General features: G+C 37.0%; 3 protein-coding genes across 4 annotated transcripts; all 3 read right to left on the bottom strand.

Moving 5' to 3' along the window:
* Nucleotides 1–7: 7 nt before the first annotated feature.
* On the bottom strand, nucleotides 8–2,573 carry LOC113465537 (regulation of nuclear pre-mRNA domain-containing protein 2-like). Its single transcript, XM_026820127.1, has 4 exons — nucleotides 2,337–2,573; nucleotides 1,876–2,002; nucleotides 1,435–1,582; nucleotides 8–70 (listed from the first exon to the last, which is right to left on the bottom strand). Exons 1-4 carry the CDS (start codon nucleotides 2,485–2,487, stop codon nucleotides 8–10), a joined length of 489 nt encoding a protein of 162 aa, XP_026675928.1. The 5' UTR covers nucleotides 2,488–2,573.
* Nucleotides 2,574–2,858: 285 nt separating this feature from the next.
* LOC103524874 (regulation of nuclear pre-mRNA domain-containing protein 1A-like) lies at nucleotides 2,859–7,262 on the bottom strand. The gene is made up of 6 exons (XM_026820128.1): nucleotides 7,185–7,262; nucleotides 6,384–6,597; nucleotides 5,592–5,718; nucleotides 4,837–4,984; nucleotides 3,523–3,652; nucleotides 2,859–2,965 (listed from the first exon to the last, which is right to left on the bottom strand). The coding sequence occupies exons 2-6, from the start codon at nucleotides 6,532–6,534 to the stop codon at nucleotides 2,859–2,861; spliced, it is 663 nt and encodes a 220-aa protein (XP_026675929.1). The 5' UTR covers nucleotides 6,535–6,597; nucleotides 7,185–7,262.
* Nucleotides 7,263–8,317: 1,055 nt separating this feature from the next.
* On the bottom strand, nucleotides 8,318–11,296 carry LOC103524835 (cytochrome b5-like). Of its 2 annotated transcripts, none has more exons than XM_008489869.3 (4): nucleotides 10,918–11,296; nucleotides 10,420–10,548; nucleotides 10,018–10,100; nucleotides 8,318–8,985 (listed from the first exon to the last, which is right to left on the bottom strand). In XM_008489869.3, exons 1-4 carry the CDS (start codon nucleotides 11,032–11,034, stop codon nucleotides 8,889–8,891), a joined length of 426 nt encoding a protein of 141 aa, XP_008488091.1. In that variant the 5' UTR covers nucleotides 11,035–11,296; the 3' UTR covers nucleotides 8,318–8,888. The 2 variants fall into 2 exon arrangements, with proteins under 2 accessions (XP_008488091.1, XP_017305264.1); XM_017449775.2 differs by lacking the exon at nucleotides 8,318–8,985 and adding an exon at nucleotides 9,107–9,310.
* Nucleotides 11,297–14,858: the final 3,562 nt, after the last annotated feature.

Consider the following 14,858-nt stretch of genomic DNA (forward strand, 5'->3'; position numbering starts at 1 on the left):
ATTTAATTTAGTTCCTGGTCACAGTAGATCTATAAAGGTCGCAGACATGACTGCCAAAGTTCTTGTACGCCTATAAGAGAAAAATCATTGTATCATTTTAACAAGATTGGATTATCAAGCGTTATCGCGCGACTCCGCGTTACTACGATTCCATATGTTGTAATACCCTGTATGTTGTAACACCCTGAACATTGTAAAACCCTGTATATTGTAACACCCTATATGTTGTAACACCCTGTATTTTGTAACACCCTGTATGTTGTAACATCCTGAATATTGTAACACCCTGTATATTGTAACACCATGTATGTTGTAACATCCGATACAGTGTAACACCCTGTATGTTGTAACACCCTGTATGCATGTTGTAACACCCTGTATGCTGTAACACCCTGTATGTTGAAACACCCTGAATATTGTAAAACCCTGTATATTGTAACACCCTGTATGTTGTAACACCCTGAATATTGTAACACCCTGTATGTTGTAACACTATTTATAGTGTTACAACACCCTGTTCATTGTAACACAACACACTATAATATGTAACACACTGTGTAGGAATGGTGTAGGGAAAGTGAGATGCGGCACACCCTGTATAAACAGGGCTTATTCTATAGCTATGCACATAATGGGGTCCAAATTCATGAAATACATATTTTTTTCCAGCTCTCTATTGAGATATTAGATGTGATCCCAAAACATAAGGTACACCCTGTATGGAAAACGGTAAGAGTGGGGTGGTCAAATGTATAGCTATGCACATAATGGGGGTCCAAATTCATGAAATACATATTTTTTTCCAGCTCTCTATTGAGATATTAGATATGATCCCAAAACATAAGGTACACCCTGTAAGACAACACAGATGACAATGGGTTAGACAAGACAAGTAAACCGTGAATTTTCCTTCTTGACTTGAAATAATCAACCATTGAAATATTAGAAAATTCACACAGTAAAACCATTCTTCTTTTTAGTAAAAATAATCCCTTGGTTGTATAATTTTTTTCCCGTTTTAAATAGTTGATCGCTTTCAAAATCCATGAAAAAAATATACAATACCCAAAAATACCCTCAAAATATCGCAAATAAAAACACATTTTGTGGTTACTCCTTGGTGATTACAACCCAAAGTATACCATTAAAAAATTGCAAACAAAAGATAACCGATTATATGAATATCATCACCTCATGCGATATAAATTCAATTGTTACCTGAATATCAAACGGTAAGCTGGTTGATCCAATGAAGCTTGAGAATCCACCGGTGAATGAGGTGGGAGTATACTCTGGTTGGTAACTCGAATCATTCTGTGAGTTGCTGGTACTGGTAGGGGTAGGGGTGTAGAAATCAGATGAGGCAAATTGAAATGGGAAATTTAATATCTCCATTGATATGTAATCGATAAAATGTCAGAATCCTTGAATTACCTGGAACTCTGTGTTCTCTGCACTGGCATTCTTCTTGGTCGTTGTAGTAAGAAGTCCACACAGATCTGACAGGAAAACTTCATCGTAGATAGACCTCTCATTCCAGATCTTGAACAGTCGCAGGATTTTACCCTTCACCTTGTCATCTCTGGAATAATATTTTGATTTTAGTCCATTAAGCTGAATATAGATGGGAATAATATTTGCAAGGATGTACGTAACTTGTGGAAAGGTCATTAGATGATACAGTTCATATGAAATGAGTGTCTTGCAAGGCATCCCTTGCAAACATGATTATCATCTAAATCTGACTTTAGCTTTAGATATACATTTAAGGGTGGGATATCATAAAAATTGATCACTTCTAAAACTGGATTTGGACAACGGGGCTTTGTGTGCATTTTATCTCAAACAGTCTCAAAAGGGGAAGAAAATCTTTACCTCACTAGTGTTGTGGCCTTCTGTAGAGCTGTACCCCAGCTCTCCACAAATTGTAATGATTTCCGCTTGCTATATTGAATCACATCATTTGCTAGGTAGAACAGAGTTAGACGCTGCTCAATTTTCACTGCAATGGAAAAACATACACATTGTGTTATATTGATATAAATATATTGGAATGTGAAAAATTAAGCACAAAAGAATTGCCTTCTTATGCTGTTTTCAACATTTACATAAAAGGCCAAACCCTGAAATTTGTTTGAATTGAACTTGTTTGTAAACTGATCTGATTACCTATCTGATTTTCATGTTTCAGTACTTTTAGTCAGCATTAGCTAAACAAATTGCCTAGAGCAAACTGTTAACTTTATTCTGAGTTCAACTCTCACAGTGAAACCAGGCATCACTGACCTGCCATTTAATGGCCAATTTGAATCACTCTTTTAAAAACATAGTTTTACCTTTCTTGAGAACTTTGAGCCATGTCCCAACAATAGCTTTGTGACTCTCTCGATGCTGCAAACACCATGCTGAGAGTCCGGTAATACTGTCCTGAGTTTCTTTCAGGTTGAGAAGCCGCTTCTCAAAAAACTGATCGTTAAACTCAACCATGATGAATAGAATGGTGTCTGATGGATAGATGATTAACTTTTACAAGTTACATTGTTTTCAGACCTGAAAATCAAGTTAAAAGATAATACTGAAGATTCGTTTTGAATATAGGTATGAATCTGAACAAAATATTGATGTCACTTGTAACCAAATTACTTACATCCTGCCCATTAAACCATTAATACTCAAATAACAGTAGATTGTTATGTTGTATAGCACAATGGTTGGGTACCTTACACTTATCTTGGAGGGAAAAGCATTGTTATCACCACAAATAACTGATACTCTGTCCTCCCTTGTGAAAGCAGGATATTGTATTGATTTACAATTTTTAATCGTTGATAATGAAACTGGTCATAAACTTCCTCAGACTAGCTGGTCTCCGCTACTTCTTGCTTCAGACATAGCATGTACTTCTTCAAATGACAAATACTATCCTCAAGCTCTGAATCAACGTCCAGGCCACTCGTCCGCCTCTCTGTTCAATATAAAGCGCATGGTGAGATTATTTAACGAATGCCGTTTGTCGGTTTTCGATGAAATCTCAAAAACATTCATCATAATGGGACTATCTCACGGATACGCAAGACACAACAAGCACAATGGGACTAGTTCAGGGGATGGGGTGACACCAAACGGACCTTTGCTCATTAGTTTTTGTTCTCCATTGGGCCTGTAGGGGCTCTTTTTCTAAGTCGCACATTATACTCAACTATTTGTAAAATTAAAGAGTCCATTTTAAATTTTAACATTTTACTCTAAGTGAGGGACAGAATAATTATGGTCATTGGGTTTATTTAGGGAAATTCCAGGCTGGTATCCTCCCTGTTTACAGTCTCGGTACTTGTGCAGAAGTCACATCCGTGGAATATTGCTACCAAAGGAACTGGCACAAACGAGCAGTGACCAGTGTTATTATAGGGTTAGGTTAAATACAAAGAGGAGCTTTTCTTTTCCACGGACGTGACTTCTGCATAATTACCACAGTCTCTCAGTATCATATATGTCTAGGTACCTAAGTATATTGTTTATTACCTTTGACGATACTGCTCAGACTTTTGATATCATTCAAGTTGAGTGGATTCTCACTGATGAATGTTAACTCCTCATTTGTATTATCTTCCAGTAGTTCCATGTTCTTCATCTTATCAAACATCACATTGGGCTGCAAAAGAAATTAATTTTAATAATAAACTATGTGTAATGTACTTAACTTGGATAGCAACAGATTCCATGTTACTGTTAACTAGGTACAACTGAAATCATTAAAAAGCCATGTAAAAATGAACAGCATTCAGCAGAAAACCACCTATATGAGGCCTTGCTTTATGAATGTTTTTTTCTCTCTGTTTAATGCTGTCCAATTATGAACAGAAAAATTACCACATAATAGGTATTATTCTAATCAAGTAGAGGCAATTTTCTTTGCCTCTGGGGATGTGGATATTAATTGAAATGGGAAATTTAATATCTCCATTGATATGTAATCAATAAAATGTCAGAATCCTTGTCATACAACGACATGTTATGCCTATGATCTGTGTCCTTCCTCAGTCTAGATATCACCGGTAATGATCTGTCGTCTACATCCACACTGAAAGTAAGATAATAAATCAACATTAGAATTGATTTTCGATAATTGGTTAGGTTCATATTAGACATCCTAAGAAGAGGCATTATTGCTTTTGGTTTTTTAATTGGAAACAATTAGGTATCCAAAAAATATGATGGAAAGGGTAAGCAATAAAGAATTGATTTTGCCTTGTACAACAATTTATGGTTAAAGTGGAGGGTAGCTTGGAGAGGGAATTTGTTCAATTGTCCTGAAAATCTCAAACCGCCTTAAGGTTCCAGGATAAAAGCCCTCAAAAGCTTAATAAAGGGCACCAATATTGTTCCCAACATTAATGAAGAGAAAAAAGCAACACTGCCCGGTGCAACATTTTGGGCACCATAAGAACCTTAATCACAAAAGAAAAGGGTAAGCAATAAAGAATTGATTTTGCCTTGTACAACAATTTATGGTTAAAGTGGAGGGTAGCTTGGAGAGGGAATTTGTTCAATCGTCCTGAAAATCTCAAACCGCCTTAAGGTTCCATGATAAAAGGCCTCAAAAGCTTAATAAAAGGCACCAATATTGTCCCCAACATTAATGAAGAGAAGAAAGCAACACTGCCCGGCGCAACATTTTGGGCACCATTAAAAACCTTAATCACAAAAGATCTAACCAGGTCGCAGTGAAATAGGTCTTGAAACTTAAATAAAGCCCATGGGTCTACTTATACCATAAAACCTTGATTTTCTCGGTAGATACCTACTATTAAAAGAAAACAAGAATCCTTGAATTACCTGGAACTCTGTGTTCTCTGCACTGGCATTCTTCTTGGTCGTTGTAGTAAGAAGTCCACACAGATCTGACAGGAAAACTTCATCGTAGATAGACCTCTCATTCCAGATCTTGAACAGTCGCAGGATTTTACCCTTCACCTTGTCATCTCTGGAATAATATTTTGATTTTAGTCCATTAAGCTGAATATAGATGGGAATAATATTTGCAAGGATGTACGTAACTTGTGGAAAGGTCATTAGATGATACAGTTCATATGAAATGAGTGTCTTGCAAGGCATCCCTTGCAAACATGATTATCATCTAAATCTGACTTTAGCTTTAGATATACATTTAAGGGTGGGATATCATAAAAATTGATCACTTCTAAAACTGGATTTGGACAACATCGTAGATAGACCTCTCATTCCAGATCTTGAACAGTCGCAGGATTTTACCCTTCACCTTGTCATCTCTGGAATAATATTTTGATTTTGGTCCATTAAGCAGAATATAGATGGGAATAATATTTGCAAGGATGTGCTTAACTTGTGGAAAGGAGGAAAGGTCATTAGATGATACAGTTCATATGAAATGAGTTTGTCTTGCAAGGCATCCCTTGCAAACATGATCATCATCTAAATCTGACTTTAGCTTTAGATATACATTTAAGGGTGGGATATCATAAAAACTGATCACTTCTAAAACTGGATTTGGACAATGGGGCTTTGTGTGCATTTTATCTCAAACAGTCTCAAAAGGGGAAGAAAATCTTTACCTCACTAGTGTTGTGGCCTTCTGTAGAGCTGTACCCCAGCTCTCCACAAATTGTAATGATTTCCGCTTGCTATACTGAATCACATCATTTGCTAGGTAGAACAGAGTTAGACGCTGCTCAATTTTCACTGCAATGGAAAAACATACACATTGTGTTATATTGATATAAATATATTGGAATGTGAAAAATTAAGCACAAAAGAATTGCCTTCTTATGCTGTTTTCAACATTTACATAAAAGGCCAAATCCTGAAATTTGTTTGAATTGAACTTGTTTGTAAACTGATCTGATTACCTATCTGATTTTCATGTTTTAGTCAACATTAGCTAAACAAATTGCCTAGAGCAAACTGTTAACTTTATTCTGAGTTCAACTCTCAGAGTGAAACCAGGCATCACTGACCTGCCATTTAATGGCCAATTTGAATCACTCTTTTAAAAGCATAGTTTTACCTTTCTTGAGAACTTTGAGCCATGTCCCAACAATAGAATTGATATAAATATATTGGAATGTGAAAAATTAAGCACAAAAGAATTGCCTTCTTATGCTGTTTTCAACATTTACATAAAAGGCCAAACCCTGAAATTTGTTTGAATTGAACTTGTTTGTAAACTGATCTGATTACCTATCTGATTTTCATGTTTCAGTACTTTTAGTCAGCATTAGCTAAACAAATTGCCTAGAGCAAACTGTTAACTTTATTCTGAGTTCAACTCTCACAGTGAAACCAGGCATCACTGACCTGCCATTTAATGGCCAATTTGAATCACTCTTTTAAAAACATAGTTTTACCTTTCTTGAGAACTTTGAGCCATGTCCCAACAATAACTTTGTGACTCTCTCGATGCTGCAAACACCATGCTGAGAGTCCGGTAATACTGTCCTGAGTTTCTTTCAGGTTGAGAAGCCGCTTCTCAAAAAACTGATCGTTAAACTCAACCATGATGAATAGAATGGTGTCTGATGGATAGATGATTAACTTTTACAAGTTACATTGTTTTCAGACCTGAAAATCAAGTTAAAAGATAATACTGAAGATTCGTTTTGAATATAGGTATGAATCTGAACAAAATATTGATGTCACTTGTAACCAAATTACTTACATCCTGCCCATTAAACCATTAATACTCAAATAACAGTAGATTGTTATGTTGTGTAGCACAATGGTTGGGTACCTTACACTTTTCTTGAAGGGAAAAGCATTGTTATCACCACAAATAACTGATACTCTGTCCTCCCTTGTGAAAGCAGGATATTGTTTTGATTTACAATTTTACATCGTTGATAATGAAACTGGTCATAAACTTCCTCAGACTAGCTGACAGTTTATCAACTATTCACTGTGGGAGGGAAAACTTGGAGGATCTCTAGGTAGGTACTCATTTCTCAGTAAATATAACCCACACTACTCACAGGCCAACTGAACACATTTTGCTCATGGAAATGAGTAGTCAGAACACAATACGATTCTCTCATAAAAGCCAAACTACACATTTCAACCGAGTTCTAAGCAATTTTAGCTACCCCTTAGGTGGGTGTTTGGCCACAAGAGCACCAAGTTCATCCCGTGATTATAAGGAAACGTGAGCTTACCCAAGGGAAGTATGATTATGAATATGTCTGAATAATCCTACACTTTGAATAAAACTATAATCCTCCTTCATAAACTGCCTCGACAACATAGATTCACCTCGTTGATCGACAGCCGGTCCACTATGTTTGGACACACCTTTAGAGATTTCAACTTGTTACTTTATCAATTTCAACTTTTCCCCATCCATGGCACAAGCTCTGCTTTTACGGATGGGTATATACCGTTTATATGAATTTTGTATGTTCTGATGTTGTAAAAATAATAAATGGAAACTTGATAAAAAAATAAATAAACTTCAATTTGCCCTCAGCTGTTCAAGGCCATAGCAGTACTCGCCCGATCTCGCCCACCCTCACCTGTCGAAGCTCCCAGCCTCTCCCAACACTCTCTGGACGCCAGTAGCTACCAAGGAGAAGAAGAAGAAGCGACCGAACAGGTCTATGTGGTTCCGGATGAGGTGTTTGCCGGATTGGTGAAGCCGGAGAATGTGCGGCCGGATGACAACACTGCGTTCTGGGAGTATCAGATGTTTGGGGAGTTCCGGATGGGTGAGTAGTAGGTTCTGGGTAACAGATGTTTGGGGAGCTCCAGATGGGTGAGTAGGTAGATTTTTTGAAAGGGTTTTTTTTAAGATGAGTGTTTCACCGCCGTTTTTATTTCGTAGCGATGAAACAACTGCTACATTGGACGCTTGTGGTCTGTGTCGTAGCATGCCCATCCCGTAGTATGCCTCTCATCAGATGGGCGAGAAGAGACACAATACTTCCCATTTAGGTGCTGGGTCAATACGAGAACACCAGAAAGTAACCCGTTGAAATATTTGCAATCGAAAAACGAGTAAAATTTTTTGTCGATGGTGGGATTCGAACCCCGGACCTTCTGCATAGCAAGCAAGCGCATTACCACTGGACCATCTTATCTGTAATTTGTTTCCCCATGACGCTCGTGCGGGTTTTCCAATTTTAATGAAAAATGTTAAGTTACCTAGTAGGTAGACATAGGGAACTTCCCCTTTTTATTATTATTATTATTATTTTTTTTTATTATTATTTTTATTGGGGATTCCACAGTGTAAGTTGTGAGGTAGGTATGGAACCTATACTAAATATATATTAAAAACATATACCTAATGTAATATTTTTCAACGAAATTGATATTTAATATGCAATACTGCCTATTGTTAAATTATTCTTTTACTGTTTGAAACAAAATACAATTCTATTTGATCCCAAAAATCTTTTATTTAGGACATCCCAATAGTATAAATATAAATAATCAAAAATAATTATAAATACCTAGTTGTAGAATCCCAAGTTCTGATTGTATGCCAGAGTGGGTTAGCATTTAAAATAACTTCACTCTGTAGCCTCATGTGCCAATAGGGTTGTTTGAATCTCTATTCATTAAAAAAAAATCCTAGGTTCGACATTACATTACAAGCATGCATAGGTACACAGTTTCAAAAATCTCTTTCAACCAATAATAAAACATAGGTAATAATAATCAATAAAACAAGAAAGTAATTCATCAAGAAAAAATCAACTTTGTAGAATAAAGTTAAAATGTAAACAAAATACAAAATGGTACACATCATGGAAATTAAAACATTACTGATTGTATAGGGAGAACCTGAGAGGAAGGAGAAGGTTGGGGACAATGAAGAAGAAGAGAAAACCCAGGCAGGGGAGATATAGAGCTCAGTTTCAGTTGGTAGTACTGTTACTAGACTTGAGTCGGTAGTACATGTAGTATGCAACAGCAAGAACAGTGAGAGCAGTAGGGAGTAGATACTTCCAATCTCTGAAACATAACAAGGAATTTCAAGTTAAAAACTTCCCTTTCTTGTAGTTCTCTCTTTATTCTCTTATATTTTAAGAAAATACAAGAAAGATTATGTAAACAAAATACAAAATGGTACACATCATGGAAATTAAAACATTACTGATTGTATAGGGAGAACCTGAGAGGAAGGAGAAGGTTGAGGACAATGAAGAAGAAGAGAAAACCCAGGCAGGGGAGATATAGAGCTCAGTTTGTAGTACTGTTACTAGACTTGAGTCGGTAGTACATGTAGTATGCAACAGCAAGAACTGTGAGAGCAGTAGGGAGCAAATACTTCCAATCTCTGAAACATAACAAGGAATTTTTCAAGTTAAAAACTTTGTTTTCTTGTAGTTCTCTCTTCATTCTCTTATATTTTAAGAAAATACAAGAAAGAAGGCTGCAGTGTGCAACAGCAAGAACTGTGAGAGCAGTAGGGAGCAAATACTTCCAATCTCTGAAACATAACAAGGAATTTTTCAAGTTAAAAACTTTGCTTTCTTGTAGTTCTCTCTTCCTTCTCTTATATTTTAAGAAAATACAAGAAAGAAGGCTGCAGTGGTACGGACATGTTCAGAGAAGAGAGAACTACGTAGGAAAGAAAATTGCAAGACTGGAAGTGGAAGGCAAGCAAGGGAGAGATAGACCAAAGAAATGGGAAAATTGTGTAAATGAATATCTGCGTGAGAAGGGGCTGTCCGGTAATGAGGTGCATAACAGAACGGACTGGAAGAGACTGACACAAAATGCCGACCCCACTTGGGTGGGATAAGGCAAAGAAGAAGAAGAATTCTCTTATATTTTGGGACAATAAGGATCTTTGTTGTTACAGTTCCCTCTAGTCTAGTGCCTGAGGTGGCCAACACAAAAATATCCAAGGTCATAGTAAGTAAAATATACTGTACCCCATTAGGCAGCTACAGAAATAAGTTTATTCACTCGACTTTTCTTTGACTTCAAGTTATTTGATCTAGGTATCCATTTTATTTGTTTCATGATTTAGTTACTTACTTAAAGTCTTCTAATTTGAATGATCCTCCTTCACTACTAGATTCATTGCTAGCATTTGTTTTGGGCTTATCAGTTCTTTCTCTCTGAAAAATAAAAGAGAAACAAGTTGGAAAATGTATGACACAACACCAAGCTTACATCCAAGAGATTAGAATGATCCTCCTTCACTACTAGATTCATTGCTAGCATTTGTTTTGGTCTTATCAGTTCTTTCTCTCTGAAAAATAAAAGAGAAACAAAATGTATGACACAACACCAAGCTTACATCCAAGAGATTAGGTTTGATGATGGTGCCTAGCTAGATCTCTACATTTGTTTTTCAAATAAGTCATTTTAGAGTCAACATTGCCAAAAAAAAAAAATGCAAATTCAAAGTGGATGGATAAAGCCATGTATACTTACAGGGACCAATTCTCCTACTTTGAACTTTTTCATTGTTTCTCTGGCATCTGATGAGTGACCAATGTCGTTGAAAACCTCTGTCGCATCCTCACCATTTTGTTCTAACAGGATTTCTTCACCTCCAGGGTGCTGAAAAAATAATAAGCATGATTATGTAAGTTCTCACTGTTCACCCTGGCACCAACTATTAGATCCTTTTGTCAAATGTTTAAATATTTCAAAATTGCATGGCTAAACAGGTATTGAGCACATGCCTTCATGTGTAACTAGCAAGCATTCTAACTACTACAATACACCAAAGCAGATACACATCAAGAGTGTGAGAGATCACTTACTACCTGGGTTTAACCCCAGCCAATCTAGCCATTGGATCTACAAGTGAAAAAAGAAGTGTTGCAAAATCCTAAAATAATTCCTGAATTTTCAAATGCAACATTATCATGCCTTTCAGTTTGATGATTCAGGTGTGATTTGGTGATTCATACAGTAATTTCTTACCTCTGTCAGATAATTGGTTACATTGTATACTCCATTGTCATAAATGATCACTACATTGTCTTTGCTCGAATTGTCTTTCACTTCTTTCCTCGTGAACAGTTTGGTTTCTTCGACCATTTCTGAGAGTTTCCACTATAATCTACTATCACAACTGATAAGGGTGCCACACCAGACTGGAGTTGGCCTACAACTTTACACGATATTTCCGCTCACAAAAGAACCCAAATCTTGGGGTAAGAAATTTCAACCATCAAATCTACAAGAGAACCTCTAGTTATAAGATTTCTCTTGATTTTAGGTCAAAAAGCTCAAGAAAACCAGAAGAACTTAAAAATAAAAAGTTAAAAACCTGCAAAACACAAAACACCGGATTTGCAAAATGAGCTTTATCCTACTTCCAGCTGATAGCCACCAGAGTGAGCTACGAGCGAGTGTTATTCCTGGAAGTGAAAATAAGTGGAGAACGATACCTCATGATGAAAAGTGAAGCTAAAAACTTTTCAGGGTTCGTTTGAAATCTACCAGGTAGCGCTGCTTGTACTAAAAAAGACTAGGCGTCCTTTACACAGTACACAGTTTTGTCCAAATTTGATCATCGCGCGGTGCATGTTTTCAGAGAAGTTTGGCCACAAGAGCACCAAGTTGATCCCGTGATTATAAGGAAACGTGAGCTTACCCAAGGGAAGTATGATTATGAATATGTCAGAATAATCCTATACTTTGAATAAAACTATAATCCTCCTTCATAAACTGCTGAAATTGTCATTTTTATGCCAAAACCTGCAAAAAATTCACTTTTCGTTCACCCTTTTCTGAAAACGCAGACATTTTGAAATTGAAACTCAGGACTAGCGAGCCTAGCGGACGTTTTCTGTACTACCTACCTCCACCGCACAAGGCCGTTTCATACGGTGAGTAAAAATGACGCGGTGTACCTACCTGTTGATCGAAAAATGCGAGTTTCAAGTTTCAACTCGACAAATTTACATAATTAAATTTCAACCATCAAATCTACAAGAGAACCTCTAGTTATAAGATTTCTCTTGATTTTAGGTCAAAAAGCTCAAGAAAACCAGAAGAAAGAAGAACTTAAAAATAAAAAATTAAAAACCTGCAAAACACAAAACTGACAAAACACCGGATTTGCAAAATGCAAAGCTTTATCCTACTTCCGGCTGATAGCCACCAGAGTGAGCTACGAGCAAATGTTATTCCTGGATGTGAAAATAAGTGGAGAACGATACCTCATGATGAAAAGTGAAGCTAAAAACTTTTCAGGGTTCGTTTGAAATCTACTAGGTAGCGCTGCTTGTACTAAAAAAGACTAGGGGCTAGGGGTCCTTTACACAGTACACAGTTTTGTCCAAATTTGATCATCGCGCGGTGCATGTTTTCAGAGAACCTATAGTACCTATACAATATACATGTTGTACGTGTAGCACGCATTTTATTACCGCGTTACAGAGAACATCGCCGGGAAGTAAATTCTGTAATTCATTTCACTGAACCATCTGGGTTATGAAGAATAAACGGTATGTAAAGTAGGTATCTACATATATCTACCTAACCTAGAGAGCTTACTAGGTTTTTTTTTTTTTTCTTTTCTTTTTAAAGTTTGACAGAGGGAACATTAACTGCTAAGGTCTTATACGTACCGAAATCGAAATATCGAAAAGAGAAGAAAGACAAGATAGAAGAAAGCCAGCCGTTCCTAGAACGAACATTATCCGTTCAGGATGAAATCCGCCCCGGGCGAGAATCGAACCCGCGGCCTAGCGCTCACAAGGCAAACGCGCTACCAACCAAGCTACTAGGCTGGGATTACTATAGCTAATAGATGATGATAGATAAATATTTGTACCTATGTTGAAATTTGGACCGGTTTTTGCTACGAAATTACATTTTGGACACACTTTTTTTTAATGTCTTCTTCAGAGTAGGTATCCGAATTTTTTTTAATTATAATTTTAAGATTGTTGCATGTGTATATTCAACTGTCCAATTTAAAAATAAATACACTCCATACGATAAATAAATTTCACTGAACCATCTGGGTTATGAAGAATAAACGGTATGTAAAGTATCTACATATCTACCTAACCTTGAGAGCTTACTAGGTATTTTTTTTTTTAGAGGTTTGACAGAGGGAACAAGAGGGAACAAAGCCAGCCGTTCCTAAAACGAACATTATCCGTTCAGGATAAAATCCGCCCCAGGCGAAAATCGAACCCATCACAATATTGCATCTAAACTCTAACATACTATGTTGATCATTCTGTTTTATTGAATAGCTCAGTAGGGGATAGCAATAGTAATCGAACCCGCGGCCTAGCGCTCACAAGGCAAACGCGCTACCAACCAAGCTACTAGGCTGGGATTACTATAGCTAATAGATGATAGATATGTATGTTGAAATTTGGACCGGTTTTTGCTACGAAATTACATTTTGGACACACTTTTGTCTTCTTCAGAGTAGGTATCCGAAATTATTTATGCATGACTGAATAGATAGTCAGATGGGTTCCTACTCGACTCGGCTCGAACTTTGTTTTTTTTATATATATACCTAATACATAGGTAGGTATATTAAATTCAATTTCTCAAACACGGGACATGGTACCTAGGTGTTATAATGTTGTTGGACCATTGAGTGAAAGTTTAGGAGTGTGTCAAATCACCCGAAAGTATCCTTTCTACCCTGAGGCATTTCCTCCACTCTTTATTAACTCTCAAATATTTAACATCTAGGACAAAATTCCACACCTCGACTGGGATTGAACCCGCCCACTCCTAATTACAAGGCGAACGCGTTGACCACAAGAAGTAGTACTGCAGAATCCTTGTGGTTCATTTGATGTAATGATGGAATTTTATTAATAGATTAGCCGAAATCTGTCGTCTCGCTCCGGATTTCTGCTAGTAAGTCCTTAAAGGCATGGCCGTTCATGTCACTCACCCATTTAGTGGTCTCGCTCGGCGTATAGTTTAACAAAAACGAACCGGAAAATAGCCTATAACCTTCACGGGAGTGCAAGCAATAAGTTGACAAAGTTTCATAGCAATCGGATGAGCGGTTTGGCCAGGCATAAAGTTCGAACAAACAAACATTCATTTTTATTTATACCTACTTTCCTTATCCTATAGGAAGGAAAGTAATGTAATCGGGTCAAAATTTTTATATATATATCTATTAGATATAATTAGCCAGATACCTATGCAACTATGCACAATGCAGAGATAATTTGAATATTTCATTTCACTCAAGGCTAAGTACTTACTTACCTATCTACCAGATGGCAGATTGATTTGCTGTAGGTATAACTAAAAAAGGACCTACAGGTGTTGGAGGTTAGAGTTAACGAGAACCTATAATTACTATCAAATTACCTAGGTAGGTTGGTACATAAATTTAATAGCGGACCTAAAGTAGCTCTACTATTGTTATTACATAGGTACCTAACTATTATAATCTAAACATGAATAAATAATTATTACTAGAGAGGTTCAATAAGCTGTAGAAATCACTAGGGAAAAGGCCTTTACGCGGTCCTCAAAGGTAATATCGGGTGCAAAATCTAGTGAGAAAGCCTCGTTTTGTGTGTGACATTTAATACCCTGGCCTTGGTAATAATTAGGTAGGTAGGTATAGGTACCTACTGACCTACTTACTTATTAGATGGGTCAATCATTGTAGGTAGGTATGTACCTACATAGGTGGGTACTTGTCAGCAGAACAAAGACATGGTTGGAAGTAGGTCAAGAAAAGAGAAGAACCCCCTTCTATCTAACTCAGGGGTCGGACATCGTGAAATTAACTCAATTAGCTCAGGCATGGATCATTGGATCTAGAGCAGGGTTGTCCAACCTTAGGGCACCCGAGGGCCGCAAGAGACCAAGGTAGAGAGTTGGCGGGCCGCAAAAACTCAACTCACGGGGGGGGG

Source organism: Diaphorina citri, unplaced genomic scaffold (assembly GCF_000475195.1).
Source record: "Diaphorina citri unplaced genomic scaffold, Diaci psyllid genome assembly version 1.1 scaffold123, whole genome shotgun sequence".
NCBI lineage: Eukaryota > Metazoa > Arthropoda > Insecta > Hemiptera > Psyllidae > Diaphorina > Diaphorina citri.

Excerpts from the sequence above, each read along its gene's own strand:
- LOC113465537 (XM_026820127.1), bottom strand. The coding sequence starts at position 2,487 with ATGGTTGAGTTTAACGATCAGTTTTTTGAGAAGCGGCTTCTCAACCTG. Across the intron at positions 2,003-2,336 it reads GCTCAAAGTTCTCAAGAAAG|TGAAAATTGAGCAGCGTCTA; the intron begins GTAAAACTATGT and ends TTTCCATTGCAG. Across the intron at positions 71-1,434 it reads CAGAGAACACAGAGTTCCAG|GCGTACAAGAACTTTGGCAG; the intron begins GTAATTCAAGGA and ends TTTCTCTTATAG.
- LOC103524835 (XM_008489869.3), bottom strand. The coding sequence starts at position 11,034 with ATGGTCGAAGAAACCAAACTGTTCACGAGGAAAGAAGTGAAAGACAAT. Across the intron at positions 10,101-10,419 it reads AAGTAGGAGAATTGGTCCCT|AGAGAAAGAACTGATAAGCC; the intron begins GTAAGTATACAT and ends TTTATTTTTCAG. Across the intron at positions 8,986-10,017 it reads TTCAAATTAGAAGACTTTAA|AGATTGGAAGTATCTACTCC; the intron begins GTAAGTAACTAA and ends GTTATGTTTCAG.
- LOC103524874 (XM_026820128.1), bottom strand. The coding sequence starts at position 6,534 with ATGGTTGAGTTTAACGATCAGTTTTTTGAGAAGCGGCTTCTCAACCTG. Across the intron at positions 5,719-6,383 it reads GCTCAAAGTTCTCAAGAAAG|TGAAAATTGAGCAGCGTCTA; the intron begins GTAAAACTATGT and ends TTTCCATTGCAG. Across the intron at positions 4,985-5,591 it reads AAGGCCACAACACTAGTGAG|AGATGACAAGGTGAAGGGTA; the intron begins GTAAAGATTTTC and ends ATATTATTCCAG.